Genomic DNA, 15,183 nt, shown 5'->3' on the forward strand with positions numbered 1-15,183 from the left:
AGCTGCAACAGAAAATTCAGCGATCAATTGAATGAGAGAAAGGGAGTCGTTTATTCAACTAACCTAATATAACCTAAATAACTATTTATTTAGGTTAATAGGACTAAGACCATTGCCCAAATTCAAGAACACCAAAACAGTTTACTAGACTGAGAACACAATCAAAAACTGTAGTCAATTTACCATGTTGGAATCAGAAACAAATTTATTACATTTAAGGGAATAAGAGATTCCAGAATCAGATCAATTTAAGGAACATTATATTTAGGTTGATAAGAGTAATAAGTATGGGCAAATCATCATTCTTGCCCTAGAAAGTAGTATACTGGGTATTTCCTTTTCCTTAACCTGACCTTAGAAAGGCAGGTTAGACCTTATATATTTGATGTACTTACTTCCATGCAGAGATTTAATGATTCAAAGTCCCCTAAGCTAAATATAAATTTGGACTGAAATAAATCAAACTTCACTAAACCTATTTTATCTTAGGTAAATGATTTACACGGTCTAAATCTCACTTTCTTTAGATGCAAACTAGGAATAATGAAAATCACCTCATAAGATTATCGTAAATAATCAAATACAATGTTAGTGAAAGCATTTAACAGAATGCTCGGCGTACAGTGGGAATTCCATTAACCTTTATTTCTCTTTCTACTGCCGTATCTCTATTCCCATTCACTTCCTGTACCCCTCTTTTATGAAGAGGTGGCCAACACATAGAGAATATTTTATAAAATTTGTAATGAATATTTTGTAAATAAAGGTACATTTAGCTACAATTTCCTATTTTCCCACATATGGTGATTTCTGGGACACTTGGTATATAAGGTTTAAAAGTTTTCAATTGTCATCTATTTTTTTTTTCATTTATAGAAGCATATTTGAATTGAATTTTGTAAGAACCAAAAATGTGGCCACGAAGAGTTAAAGATGGAAGTGGAGGAGGGAAGTAGAAAACTAAAGCAAAATGCTTTATCTAACTTTAAGTCAGCGGTTACTTTACCACTTCTTATTTTTATGTACAGAAATCAGATCATGTCACTTCTCTGCTGAAAACTCCCCATGGCTTCCTGTCTCAATCAGAGTAAAATCCTATATTAGTGTGCTTGAAAGCCCCAGATAACGTGGCCCATATTCGCTCACTTTGCTTTAGTAACGATGCCCTCTGACACGTCCTTCCAGGCTTTTGACAACAGAACACTTGATATCCCAGCTCCTGAAGGCTCTTCCCCCAGGTATCTATCCAGTGTGACCGTTTGTTCACTTTTTATAGGACTGTCACTATAATGCATAAATGTCCCTTCAGAAGAGCCTTCCACACCATTCTATGTCTTTGTTCACTCTGTTCACTTTACTTTGCTTTATTCTTTCCCATTACACTTATCCCAAGCTCAAAAACTACATACAAGTGTACTTTTTAATGTTTTTTCCCTAATCACTTTTTGTACAATACCTATAATAGTACTTAGCATATGGTAGATCAGGATGTGTTTAATTAGTGAATATTTAATTCCCAATTACAGTGTTGAGAATCACAGAATACCTTAAGTTCTCATAAGAAATGTTAGAAATAAGTTCTTTTATTTTAAAATCTCAAATAAAATACAGTAGAACCTTTTTAAGTTGACCACCTAAGGGACTGTAACAAACGGGTCAATACACAGAGCTGGTCAACATAAGGAACTAGACCTCTTGTACTAATAAGTACATGTGGTGCATGTGTGAGGTATGAAAACTTGATCAACTTAAGGAGGTGGTCCATGTAAGTGCTCAACTACAGAGGTTCTACTGCAGATATATTTTGCCTCAACATAAGTAGAAAAAAGTCATGATAAAAGAGGAATAAGTATTTAAAGTTTCCTTAAAATAGGGCAACAAGCAAAATGCCTATATATCAATCACAATAATGATGTATAAAAACTAACTTAACCCATCATAAACTTCTTTAGTTTTGATTTTTTAAAAGCCTCCAAATTTGCCTCTTGCAGAGAAAAATACACAGAACTTATTTAAAACCTATTAGATAAAGAAGGATCAACAGTAATACTATAGAAAATCATCTTTTTTTTTTTTTAAGACAAGAGTCTCACTCTATTTATTTATAAACAGGATCTTTCTCTCTCTCCTTCCTTTCTTTCTGTTTATGGACAGTGTCTTTGTTTCTTTCTTTTGAGACAGGATCTTGCTCTGTCACCCAGGCTGGAGTGGAGTCATGCAATCATAGCTCCTTGTAACCTCCTGCTCATGGGCCCAAGGGATGTTCCTGACTCACTCTCCAAGCAGCTGGGACTACAGGTATACCCAGCTGATTAAAAAAATTGGTTTTGTAGAAATAGAGTCTTGCCATGTTGCCCAGGCTGAAGTCAAACTTCTAGCCTGAAGCAATCCTCCTCCTGTGGCTTTCCAAAGTGCTGGAATTACAGGCATGAGCCACCATACCCAGCCAGCAAGTAGAATTTGAAGGTAAAAAATCTAACAGGTGAAAGACTCCAATAAAAAGCCAACCTGTACACATATAACATATAAATCAACATAAAAAAGAATGATACTACAATAGAAACACAGTGGAAAAGGAATATTTTAATTCATTCCTACCTGGAATTTTACAGATTAACTAGATAAAATGTAAATAAAAATATGGGGGAAATGAACAACATGATAAATAAACATATACCAAACTTTTCTTTCCAAAAAATATATTATACAATATAAATGACCAATAAGTCACAAAGAAAATCTCACAATTCAGAAAACAAAAAAAGAAAGAAAGAAGCTGTGACTTACTAGCAAAAGTTAAAAACAACAGAGGGCCAATAATCTGTCAAATAATAAGTATATACAATCTTTTTTTTACCCTGCTATGTCCAGAATACAATATTCAGCCTACTTACTGGGTAAGTCAAAATATAGATGAATACCAAACATTCCCTGTGGGAGCACTTTTCTAGAGGATTTGAGTTGGCCAGGCAATGCATTCTGCCCCAAGTTCCCTAACCCCCTCATTGTATGAAACCTTCCTCTTTGGCAGAGGATCTTCTGTTTTTCTCAGCAGAATCCCAGCCTTAGAGGACTCAAGAAATTAACCAAACTGTACCTAGTATATTTTCCCAACAAAGTTATCCTTGAACTTCAGCATCATTTTGGTGCCAATGGAAGTGGAAACATTTTTGCTACTATTTTGTTACCAACACAGAAGGAAGACATTGAAAGAAACCAAGGAGTAAGAAAATTTCCTTCAACACTGTTTCCCACATAAAATGGATTTGGAGTAGTATAATCAAGCCATTTAGACTTCTGGATCTTGGTGCTTGCTGCCAGTTAACTAGACTGGTTCAGGGAGAAGAAAATCTTATCTGGTGGCACCGAAGCATGTAGGATTTAGAGTTAGATTACTTGGCTTTGATACTTAGTAGTTGTGTGACCTTACCCAAATTACCCAATGTATATGAATCTTATTTTCTGTGGTTTCATACAAAAAAGGAATAAATGTATAATTCATAAGGATAAAAGTTAAATGTTAGGCCCATATACAGTTTCTGTACCACAAAGTCTCTCTTTTTATGCAAAATGGGGCCTCATATGAACTGTTGTGAAAAATGAAGATTCTCTAGCACTGAGACACACTGAATCAAAATTTGCATTATTAGCAAGTTCTCAAGACGATTCTAATGCACATTAAAGGTTGGGAAAATATGACCTAGTCAATAACAGATGGGAAATGACAATATTTTCTAAAGGAAATTGTTTACTTTTCCATATATTAATATTTTATATGATTTTCCCCCCTAAAGCTATAAATACCCTGGTTTTAAAAACAAAAAAAAAGGGCAAACTTTGCTTTGCTTTTTTTGCTTTTAAAAACAAAAAAAGGACAAACTTTGGAATTTTGATCCTCTCATGACCTTCAGAGACTTCCTTTAACACTGAAAATATTGATAATAATAATAAATGACATGTTAGAAATGCCAGCTTATATTCATCATGGCTTTTGCATGGTAGTAGTCATTTCTTTAAGCAATCTCCATGTTTGGGGAAAGGTGCCCATTGTCAAAAGCCAGGACATAGGGAAAAGTTGACACCAAAATCTGTTAAGAGAAAGGTTATCATTTGCCTTTGAGTGATTTATCATCAGGGTTTTCTAGAACACTATTCTAGAGCTCTTAAAATATAGATTGATACACTAACTTGTAAAATTATGGGAAACAAATGAAATATCACATGAAAAAGTTCCTAGTGTAATGCATCCTATATAATCAGTGCTCAAGAAATGTTAGTCATTTCCCTCCCTGATCATCTTACTCTATTGCAATTATTTATTTATTTTTAAGACAGAGCGTCACATTGTCACCCTCGATAGAGTGCCATGGTGTCACAGTAACTCTAACTCTTGGGGTTAAGCGATTCTCTTCAGCCTCCCAAGTAGCTGGGACTACAGGCACCTGTCACAATGCTCAGCTATTTTTTGGTTGCAGTTCTCGTTGTTGTTTAGCCGGGCTGGGCTTGAACCTACCACCCTCAGTGTATGTGGCCAGCACCCTACTCACTGAGTCATGGGCGCCGAGTCAATTACAATTATTTTTTAAATGACTATATGCCATACTAGTCTGTGAACACCATGAGGGATGGAGACTACTTCATTTATACTTTTATGTTACAAATAAATACAATACCTGACACACACGTGAAATCACTGCTAATTAAATACACAATTTCTATATTTAGCTGTCTATAGTATGTTTACTTAAACTAGTGATTGATTGAAAGAGTCGTTACTGTAAGTATTCAACAAATAACTATTGTGCAGCTATTATGTGTCAGGAAATATGATAGAAATTAAGTTGCGATCGGTGCTTTAAGAGAGGCACATGGTGAACAACAATGTAGTAGGTGAGATAAATAAGAGTCACTCTATTATAGTCTACTTCACCTTTTTGCAGTTTCTCATAAATTTGAAAAACTCCTGGGGAAATGCTTCCAGAAGGTCATTTAAAATGAACCTCTTCTTGTGCCAGAACTTTGAGGGTAAGGAGATGGAGAAGGTTGCTATTACTTTCCTTGGCCCTCTTCTATTAATTAATTTATTAGTGCTAACTGTTTTGTGAGAATGGTTTAGATACTTTCACTTAAAGAAGACAAATGAGTCATAGAAAAATCGAGTTAAATGATATTTATGAAATAATTAAGGTGCAACTTCCTAAGTAGCTGCAGGACATGAGCTCACTAAGCTAGCTAGCCTGGGTGACCCCAGTCAGGCTATTAAACCTTCCACAGGGAGAACATAGGTTTCACCAAACTGCAGAATGATGATGTCCAAGGTGGGGAAAAAACTTCACTTTACAGTTTTTTCTATGCCGGGCTTTCCCTTAAATCATCTCAAACTGAGCATCGATGACCCCTTTCGATCTGTATTCTCTGGTTATGGTACACTACTTTTAAACTTCTGATTAAGTCTGCAGCCCTTTAAGGGGAGAATTGGGTGCTACTTACTAAATTAGGGAGTTTGTTAATAAGAAGCTACTTCTGAGGAACAAATAGCTAAAGTTATGTCAGTCCTCCATGACTTACCCGTTCCTAAAGTAGAACTGATGTCCTAAGGCCAGCGATCGAGATTGCAGCCGGGCTAACGTGGCCATCGCCTCCTGGCCGCGGGTTTCCAGCCAGTGTTTCTGTCGGTCTCCACGGCAACGGGCTGCACCAAAGGCGGTTCCCAGGGGGCCGACGATTTCTTCACGCCTCTTTCCTTTCATCCTGGTGAAGTATGAAAATGATGCAAAGAGAACTGAACAATTTTGTGTGGCAAAAGTTTAATTTATTAGCTTCTGTCTCTTCAGCGAGTAAAAAGAGACGATGATAAGCAGGGAAAGCAGCAGGGGAGGAGAACTGATAGTTGCTTCCGGCATCCGGTTTCCGCCTTCAGTTTGCTTCCGGAAGCTCATCTCAAAATGCTGGAGTGCTCTTTGCAAGTGGCCGGTCCGGGAGTAGTTGGAGTCTGTTGTCGGGCCTGAGCCTCGAGGCCAGGCTCCTGGGTGTTGTTAATGTTCGGGGCCGCCGGGCGCCAACCGATCGGAGCTCCAGCCGCCGGGAACAGCTGGTGAGGCTGGCGGCCCCGGGAGGGAGGTCAGGGACGGGGGTGATGGCCAGAGGCCGCTGGACCTGCAGGGGATCGGAGGGGGAGTTGCGATGGACGATCTGGAGACATCTGGGCCTGCTGTCCCTCGTGCCTGGGATGGACGCAGTTTGAGGGAGGGAGGCATCGAGGTGTGTGCTCAAGATTTGTGAAGGAAAACAGTAAATGTTTGCTGATTTCTCGTCCGACAGGGTATTTTATTTCAGAAGCAATTCGTCTCTCCCTTGATGGTTGACAAGACGAAGGACAGACGAATTTATCTAAATCCAGGCCTTAATCCTCACTCTTCTTTAAAGAAAAAATTTTAAAACAGATTATAACAAATGTTTTGGAAGATCAACTCCCAGAAATCTAGTATCTAGAGTTCTGGAAGTTTAGATCCAGTGGAAGAGACTGGATCCTCCCACTTCCTTTTTTGGAGAGGAAGTAACCTACCTGTTTCCATCCCATCGAGTTCCGTTCTAGTAAAATGAGATTTGTATAGGTGTTCCCTCAGATCATAAAAATGCCTGAGTTAAGTTCGGGGTTTGACTTTATACTATTCCTATCACCAGTACACCTTTACAGTACTATATAGTTTTGACTTTTTGAAGTGCTATCACAAATTAATACACTTTATCCGTGTGAAAGCCCATAGAGCTAGACGTTGGTTTGGGGGATTCTAGTTGAAAACCCTGTAATATGTCTCCTATTTTCTTCTAAGCCCTTTCTCCGATCATAGACAAGATAAGCAGTGAAACAAACAGGCAAATTTCCCACTGATAATCCTCAAACATAAAGTTTTGACCAACAGGTGAAAGAAATGTGGCCATACAGTGTATGTCTATTTCTAGATTCTGCAGAAAATAAAACATGGGGAATTCTAGTAGTGTGGAATCTCAAAGAATTTCTTTTGCATCACCTGTTACTGAAAAATTAAAAGAATACCTTGCCAAAAGTGTTTTGAGTTGAGTCGGATCATTCTGTAGTTAATTTTATAGTGAGTATGTATTACATTATTTTATGTTTAAATTACCATATTTTCCAATAAGAAAAGTAGGGAGCACTTTTTAAAGAACCATTTTTTAATGATGTAATTAGCATAAAATAAAACTCAAAGTTTTTAAGTGCTTAATTGTACTAATTTTGGTAATTGTATATACTTATGTAATTGTCACACAAAACAAGCAAGGTAAAGGACATTTCCATCACCCTGAGTTCCCTCTTGAGGTTACTTTCCTTAATGTTTCGCCGTTCAATATCTTGATAAGTGAAGAAGACAACATGTTCTGTGTAGATTGGTCTGCTTTTGAAATGCTATCACAATATCCAGTGGTGATATTGAAGTACTGGATAGTTGACTCATTTAAAAATATGACTCTTTCAATTCCTTCTTCTACCTTGTACCAAGGTTAAACACCTTTTTATAATAGGGAGAAACCTCCCTTGGTACCCTTTTAAAGGGCTTATCAGCATACAACTTAACATTTCTGACGGCACCATAGTGTAACATAGTGCCTAGCATTTAGTGTTTTTGAATGATATTCTTAAAATCATACTTGATTTGACAGAATGGATATTTTCCAGAAAATTGGGAGCTGTATTTTCTAGTTTATCTGCATAACTGTCCAATAATTCAAAATTTTTCTTGTTCAGGCTGGTCTCAAACCCCTGAGTTCATGCAATCCACTGGCCTTAGCCTCCCAGAGTGCTATCATCACAGGTGTGAGACACTGTGCCCAACAGAATTTTTCTTTACATCAATGAACAAACATATACCATGCATGTATGCTTTATCCCAGTAATAAATTATAGGGCCAGTGGGGACTACGATGCAGTTAATTTGGTACTAGGTTTTACCTATATATGTCATCTCATGTAAATCTTTTGACATATCATTCTTTGCAGTTTAGATAAAGTGACACAGAGGCAGAGATAGCTTAAATAACTGGCCTACATGTCATATCAAAGGATACCTGTGTACCTACAGGAAATTCTTAACCACCCCAGTATATTGCCTGTCTACTAGAATATGTTGTAGTATCTGAAGGAATACATAAATTAGAAACTGTATGCCCAGATTTGTTAGCCAATCTGGAATTGCTGACTAACCTCTCATACTGACTTTTTCAACTTTTTCTCCAATATGGAGGTTGGTTTTTCAATTTTTAGACACCAAATGGGCAAATACAGATTTATTTATAGAACTGTGGTATTCTGTATTTTTAACTTTGGTGGGTGTCTTTGTTTTTTAAAAAGCCATTGAAATAAACTATTTATTCTGGACCCATGTTTCTGCACTTTCATGCCTATTTGGTATTTTACTTTTCTTAAATCTAGCAAATTGCATAGTAAAAACCGCATTTTTTTAATAACTGGTTTGGGGTTGTTTTTTTCTTCTCTTTGTCTTGAACTCAGATGAATACTGTAGGTTTATTTGAGTCAGGTTTTGCTTTCAGAATCAAAGCAACAACTGTGTGATTCTGGACAAATAATTCATTAATTTTGGTATAACTTCTTAGCATCCTTATTTATGTTAAGGTGAAATCTTTAAACTGTTTTTGATAATGTCCCCTTAACTTCTAACTAAAAACTTAAGAGTGACTGGCTTGTTAATATGACAGAAATTTTGGAATATGGATTGAATTTTTCTTTTATTTGTTCATTTAGTCATTCATTGGTTTGTTCATTCAACAGTTTTTAATAAAAGAAATCTGTTATGTATCGAGCAGTATGCAAGGTACAACTAATTAATATTGTCTTTATTCTCATTTTTATTTATTTTTAATTATTTTTTATTAAATCATAGCTGTGTACGTTAATGTAGTCATGGGTACAATGTGCTGTTTTTATATACAATTTGAAATTTTTTCATCAAACTGGTTAACATAGCCCTCACCATATTTTATTAGTTACTGTGTTAAGACATTTATATTCTACACTTAGTAAATTTAACATGTACCCTTGTAAAATGCACTGTAGGTGTGGTCCCACCAATTACCTTCCCTCCACCCATCCTCCCCTCTCCCCTCCCCTCCCTTTCCCTTTTCCTGTTCTTCTTGAGCTATAATTGGGTTATAGATTTCATATGAAAGCTATAAATTGGTTTCATAGTAGGGCTGAGTACATTGGAATCTTTTTCTTCCATTCTTGTTTATTCTCATTTTTAATATAGGAATTTAGGATATATTATGTATTCAGCAAATACTTGTTGAGCATGTACCATGTATAAGCAATAAATAAGACTCATTTTCTACCTACTGAAGGCTTGCCTGAATACTCTTGAATATGTATGCATGTTGATAAGAATTAGAATGAATGAATTTTTAGATTATAAAGTTTTTTGTTTTATTTTAGACTTTGACTATATTTAGGCAGTTTTTTATTCAGTAGTTTACATTTTGAAGTATATTAGCGTATAAAGAAAGAAGTTTTGAGTGACCCCTGAAGATAGTAAATGAAGTAACAAAAAAGAAAAGTCAAAGAATGGCCTTCAATTTTAGATAATAAGTGATCTTGCCTTATAAATCACTAATTTGGAAAGTAGAACTAAACTGTTTTCCTTAAAGACAATCATGGTTTGGTTATCATCAAGCTGCCAGGGTAATGAGGAAAGAAAGCTTCCTGAATGTTCCTGTGGTGACAAAGTAGAAGCGGCCAGCAGCACTTGCTCTTCAATACAGTGGAGCTTTTGCTTCCGTTGTGGGAAATCACTTTTCTTTTTGGTGAGAACCTACTGACTCTTAACTGGGAAGGATTATTTTCTTTAATCTTTTTCATTTTCGTTTATATCTGTATATTATTAAGGTGGGAGTAGGTCAGACATACATTAATTTTTTTAACCTGGAACTTTTTTTTTTAGCCTCAAAGGCTGACCTCAAAAGGGTTGAGGCCTTTACTTCTGCTGTGATACCCCCAGGATTCACAGTATTGTTACACCTTTAATTTGATGTTTCAGTGACCAGTTTTCTAATTTGTGGATAGAGGTTGTTGAAAGTTAAAACAACTTGTCTCAAATATTAAGTACTCAATCTCATCCTCACAAAAATAACTTCAAGGTAGAAACCATTCCCATTTTCATGTTTAATAAACAGAAGAGAAGTAGTTTGTCCAGGTTCTTATGACTAGTGAATATAAAAGAATTTAGCTTCCAAATTAATAGCTTTGACTTCAAAGCTCATATTCGCTACAGTTTTCTACAAGCCTTTTTTTCTGTAGAGAATTCTATTCCATATTTATTGCCTAGTGTTAATGTAAAGTATCAATTAATCATTTATATGTTTCAAAATAAGATATTCTCCCACCCCCATCTCTTTCAAAAAGAGAGAAAATGTTTGCTTCTAGGCCAGACTCAGTGACTTAAGCCTGTAATCCCAGCACTCAGGGAGGCCACAGCAGAGGATCGCTGAGCTCATGGGTTTGATCGAGGCCAGCCTGAGCCAGAGCCAGTCCCCGTCTCTAAAAGTATCCTGGCATTGTGGCAGGCACCTGTAGTCCCAGCTACTCCAGAGGTTGAGGCAAGAGAATTGCTTGAGCCCAAGAATTTGAGGTTGCTGTGAGCTATGACGGAATCGCACTCTATAGAGGGTAACAAAGTGAGACTGTATAAAAAAAAAAAAGAGAAAGAAAGAAAAAGGTTGCTTCTGATTTATAATTTAATAGGTAAGTCAAGCAATTTCTAAATAGCATAAGTGTTAGCATTTACCATTAGGATTGTTATTAATTTTCTAACATGACCCCCCCCAGTATATTATATAAAGAGAAAATTGAAGGAATAGTGTTTTAATACCATGTAGATTACAAGGTTAAGATAAAGCCTTGTTTGGATAAATAATATTACCATTCAGGAAGGAATTTTATAAATTTTATGAGAAGCAGAAATCTTAGACTTAAAATAATTATTAGAGACTGTAGTGTGTTAAATTAGTCATGAAGTCATTAGTCATTTGCCCTTGAAGTGGCAAGGCTTACTATTTTAATGTTTAGTTACCCATTTTCATAGTCTACACTGTTATGCATTAATTTTGATTTATGTCATTTGGCTGTTTGCTGTATACTTTTAGGACCAACCAACCTTTCCTATCTTAAACAAAAGCTAACATGATACGAAGGCATGTAATTCCAGGATTGTCTTTTTCTTAAGTTTGTGTGTAGTAATAACATATATTCATCAAAATAGTTTTTGTCTATGTACCGTCTATTATGACAGTGTTTTTGTACACTTTGGATTTTTATTCATACAGAAACTATAATTCTTTCCTTAAATTTTTGAAAACCAATTAAGCAGTTGTACTGAGCAATAAGAGACTTACTTTTAGCATTCCACTTCTAAAATTACTTAACTTTTATAAAAGAAATAATCCATATTTTAGAGAGACAAAGATAATTTTACCATGTGCTAGGTGATATGTGGATCATTATGAAAAGTACAGAAAAATCAAGAAACGTAAAATCCACATGGATGGAAACAAATGAATTCTTTTTAGCAATTCTAATAAGCTGAGCAAGTTGAAACTTGCACAGGTGAATCAGAAAGGACACTGTCAATTGTGTTTCTTGGAAGTAAAGTAATGGACTATAAAACTTTCATAGTGACCTATGTAAACAGGATTCAGTTTCTTTTTCCTTAACTAGTTAATACCTGTAGTCAGGGTTTTTTATTGTTGTTGCTGTTTAGTTATATCTACAAGGCTTTTTTTTTTTTTTTTTAAACTCGTAGAGTTTATTCAGTAGATACACATGTATCTTCTTTTCATACAGTTATTTGTATTGCATCCAGGCAAGGAAATTATTTCTTGTCTGTATTTCTCCTAATTAGGAATAGCAGTTATTATTAATAGAGCTTTCAAACGCAGTAGTCATAGACAAAGTAGTTGACTATTAGTGATTGGGAGGATCTATTTTCTAGTCTTTCTTTATTCCTCTTATGCCCACTTATATACACATATTGCTGACATTTAAAAACTCTTGAGCCCGTAGTCACCTCCCAGTTCTTAGGGGAGATAGATACTAGCAATAAATTAGGACTAAAGCAGCTTCCTTATTCTTCCTTGAACCAGAAACATTTGAAGGAAAACCCTAAACTCCATGTTTTCTACAGTAATTTATCTTCCTTACTCTTAAAACATACAATTTTAGGAAGGTCTTTTTCTGAATTGATTAGAGCATGTTGGTAAGGAACCCAAGATTGGCAGTTAACTTGTTTACTGGGTATTTAGTATTGCCTAAAGGAGTACAAACAAACTTGACCTATGGCCTAAAATTTAAAACAAAACTTGCATAGCAATCTTGGATTGATCATACATTTTAATATTGCTCGGCATATCTAATAACCACCCGAAAAAAAAACAAAGTACTTACCTACCCAAGTAATTTCTTTTTATAAAATCCAACCTTATCTGGATTTGTTTTGGGATAGTCTATTCCTTTGGGCTGTCTTTAATAAAATTACTAATGAACTGTTACCATAGACATTACCCATTGCTAACTGTTCCCTAAAGATTTCGTTTCCAAATGAAAATAAATCACTACAAATGCGAATATAAAAATCTCAAATTAGTGAAGTAGTATATTCACTGACTGTAATTCAAACTTTTAAAACTGGATGATCACTAAGTACAGATTTTTACAGAAAAGTTGTATGTTTCCAGCTTTCTTCTCTAATAGGAAAGGTCTTATTTAACAAAATATCTTTATTTCAGTACAAGAGTCTTCTGATACTTTGATATAAATGCCAAGTCAAAGGAAGTGAAAGAACTATTGATTACATGATGTTCCCTCTCAAGGACTTTATTTCAGAGAGGCCATTTGGTGCTACTTTTACCTGAGAGATGTTAGTGAAGCAGCTTAACATTAACTGATAGTATTACTGACTCTTTAAGATGGTTTTTAGTTGGGATTGACTTATCTAGTTATTTGAAACTGAAGGGGGAAAAGTGATTTCAACTTTGAATAGCACTTACATGAAATGCATTGTTTTCTGTTTTTGTGGGTTTTAAAAAATTTTTTTAAAGTAACTTAGTTGATTTATATTAGTGTGCTATCATGGAATAAATTGGATTTTCTAGTCAAAATATTATTTTAATATATTTTATTTTTGCTTAAAAATAAAAATGACATAAAATTGAATAAGGCTAACACAATTTTAATGAGATTCTAAAGACATTTTGCTTTCATTCTTAATGGGAATGTTATTGTTTGTATTTTATTAAATGATTAGATACAGCAATGCTTTTTAAGCAAAATTAATTTAAGAGTGTCATTATTTCAGTGGATTGAACTGGATATGTTACCCTTTTCTAATGTTAGGACCACCACATTTTCTCTTCTAAAGTAAAGAAATTGTAACTAGCAAAATAAACGGCAATGTTAGTTGGATATTATATATTCATGCATCAAGTTAATTTCATGTTTTAATATTTCAAACTAGTCATTATGCTTTGATAGGAAAACCCTATGCTTCAGAAAGTAAGTTATCCCAAACTGGGTGATACAGGCTCTTCTTTTTAGAGAAAGGATCCTTGCTTTTAACACACGTTAAACTGGCTTCAGGTGATTTTTTTTAAAGGAGAAATATTATATTCAGAAATAATAAGTCTCTCAGACTACATTTCTTCTAAAGAAGCAGTGTGAAAGAAAAAGAACAAAAGCTTGTTGCTTTAAGAAAAAACTAAAAGGCACTTATTTGTACATAAATAATGGGAAAAAAAGATCCATTTGGTCTTGATAAGGATAAGATCAAGGTAGATCCTTATCAAGGTAGTCTGAGTTGTAGTCCTTGTTTTGGCTTAATGCTAATTTATGTCATGCATATTTCTCTTAATCTATTGCAATATTCTTAAATCTCCATTATAAGGGTTACCTAGAACCCATATAAAGGAAAAGGAAACCTCAGTGGTCCTCCAGAGTTATCTAAACTATGCATTTGAATCACTATGTTTTTGTAAAACGTATATCCAGATAGGCTTTTTGTTTATAGGTTCAGGATGCTGAAGGAGGTAGACCTGGAAAATAGAAACCCACATTAACAAAAAGGTAATGAATGCCCTGTGACTGACTTGCTCTTAGCAAACCTCTTACTAACCACTACAGGGTTGGTTCTTTGAGCCCAATTCACTTTTACCAGCCAAACCAGCAAGGTGCACCTTCTGTTGATTCAGGTCTTCCACCCCTTTTTTCTATTCAAAATAGTATACCTAACTATGAATCACGTGGCTTTTATATAGATGTGCATTAAATCTGTCTCAATGATTAAAGCAGTATTACCTGGTGCTAAATCAAACAAACAAAAATATGAACTGTATTCTGGAGTTAACACAGTTGTTCTTGGATATAGCTAGGTAAGCACTGGGGCTCTGGCACCATCCTGTCTTCACCTCTTAGATGTGTGTCTGTGTATTTTGTCTACCACCTCATACGGTTATTGTGTCAGAAGGAAATAATACATACTAAACGCTTAGAAATGGGCCTGGCAGATATTAAGTACTCAAGTGTTAGAAATTGTGTGTGTACATCACCTAATAAAGGGTAAATCCAACTGAATCACATTGTTTGTTTGTTTTCAGTTTATCATTAAAATGAAAAGAAAAAACTGGAAGTTTTTATAGGGAACTTAAATGATGGAGACTATTTCACTATAGCAGTTACACAGAGCAAGGGTCAGCAAACTACAGCCAGTCATCACTTGGTTTTATAAATAAAATTTTTAGAACCTAGCCATATTCATTTATGTATTCCTTGTGGCTGTTATGGCCTTACAGTAGCAAGCTGGGTAGTTGTGAGAGATCCAACTTTAGGCCCACAAAGTCTAAAATATTTACTAGGTAGTATCAAGACCTTTTCAGAAAGGTATACCTACCCTTGCTATAGACCAGGCATCCTCAAACTTCTTAAACAGGGGGCCAATTCACTGTCCCTCAGACCGTTGGAGGGCTGGACTATAGTTTAAAAAAAAAACAAAAAAACTATGAACAAATTCCTATGCACACTGCACATATCTTATTTTGAAGTAAAAAACAAAACGGGAACAAATACAATTCACACCGCTTCATGTGGCCCGCGGGCCGCAGTTTGAG

At 35.2% G+C, this 15,183-nt stretch overlaps 2 protein-coding genes across 4 annotated transcripts in view; one reads left to right on the forward strand and one right to left on the reverse strand.

Moving 5' to 3' along the window:
• The window catches only part of SPATA17 (spermatogenesis associated 17), a 287,476-nt gene extending 281,668 nt beyond the window's left edge, over positions 1-5,808 (reverse strand). For both annotated transcript variants that reach the window (XM_053606767.1, XM_053606768.1), the window contains exon 1: positions 5,569-5,808. In XM_053606767.1, coding sequence (XP_053462742.1) covers positions 5,569-5,750 — 182 coding nt within the window. In that variant the 5' untranslated portion in view covers positions 5,751-5,808. The remainder of the gene's footprint in view (positions 1-5,568) is intronic.
• Positions 5,809-5,908: 100 nt separating this feature from the next.
• The window catches only part of GPATCH2 (G-patch domain containing 2), a 191,419-nt gene continuing 182,144 nt past the window's right edge, over positions 5,909-15,183 (forward strand). For both annotated transcript variants that reach the window (XM_053606808.1, XM_053606809.1), the window contains exon 1: positions 5,909-6,094. In XM_053606808.1, the coding sequence (XP_053462783.1) occupies positions 6,039-6,094 (56 nt within the window). In that variant the 5' untranslated portion in view covers positions 5,909-6,038. The remainder of the gene's footprint in view (positions 6,095-15,183) is intronic.

Source organism: Nycticebus coucang, chromosome 10 (assembly GCF_027406575.1).
Source record: "Nycticebus coucang isolate mNycCou1 chromosome 10, mNycCou1.pri, whole genome shotgun sequence".
Classification (NCBI taxonomy): domain Eukaryota; kingdom Metazoa; phylum Chordata; class Mammalia; order Primates; family Lorisidae; genus Nycticebus; species Nycticebus coucang.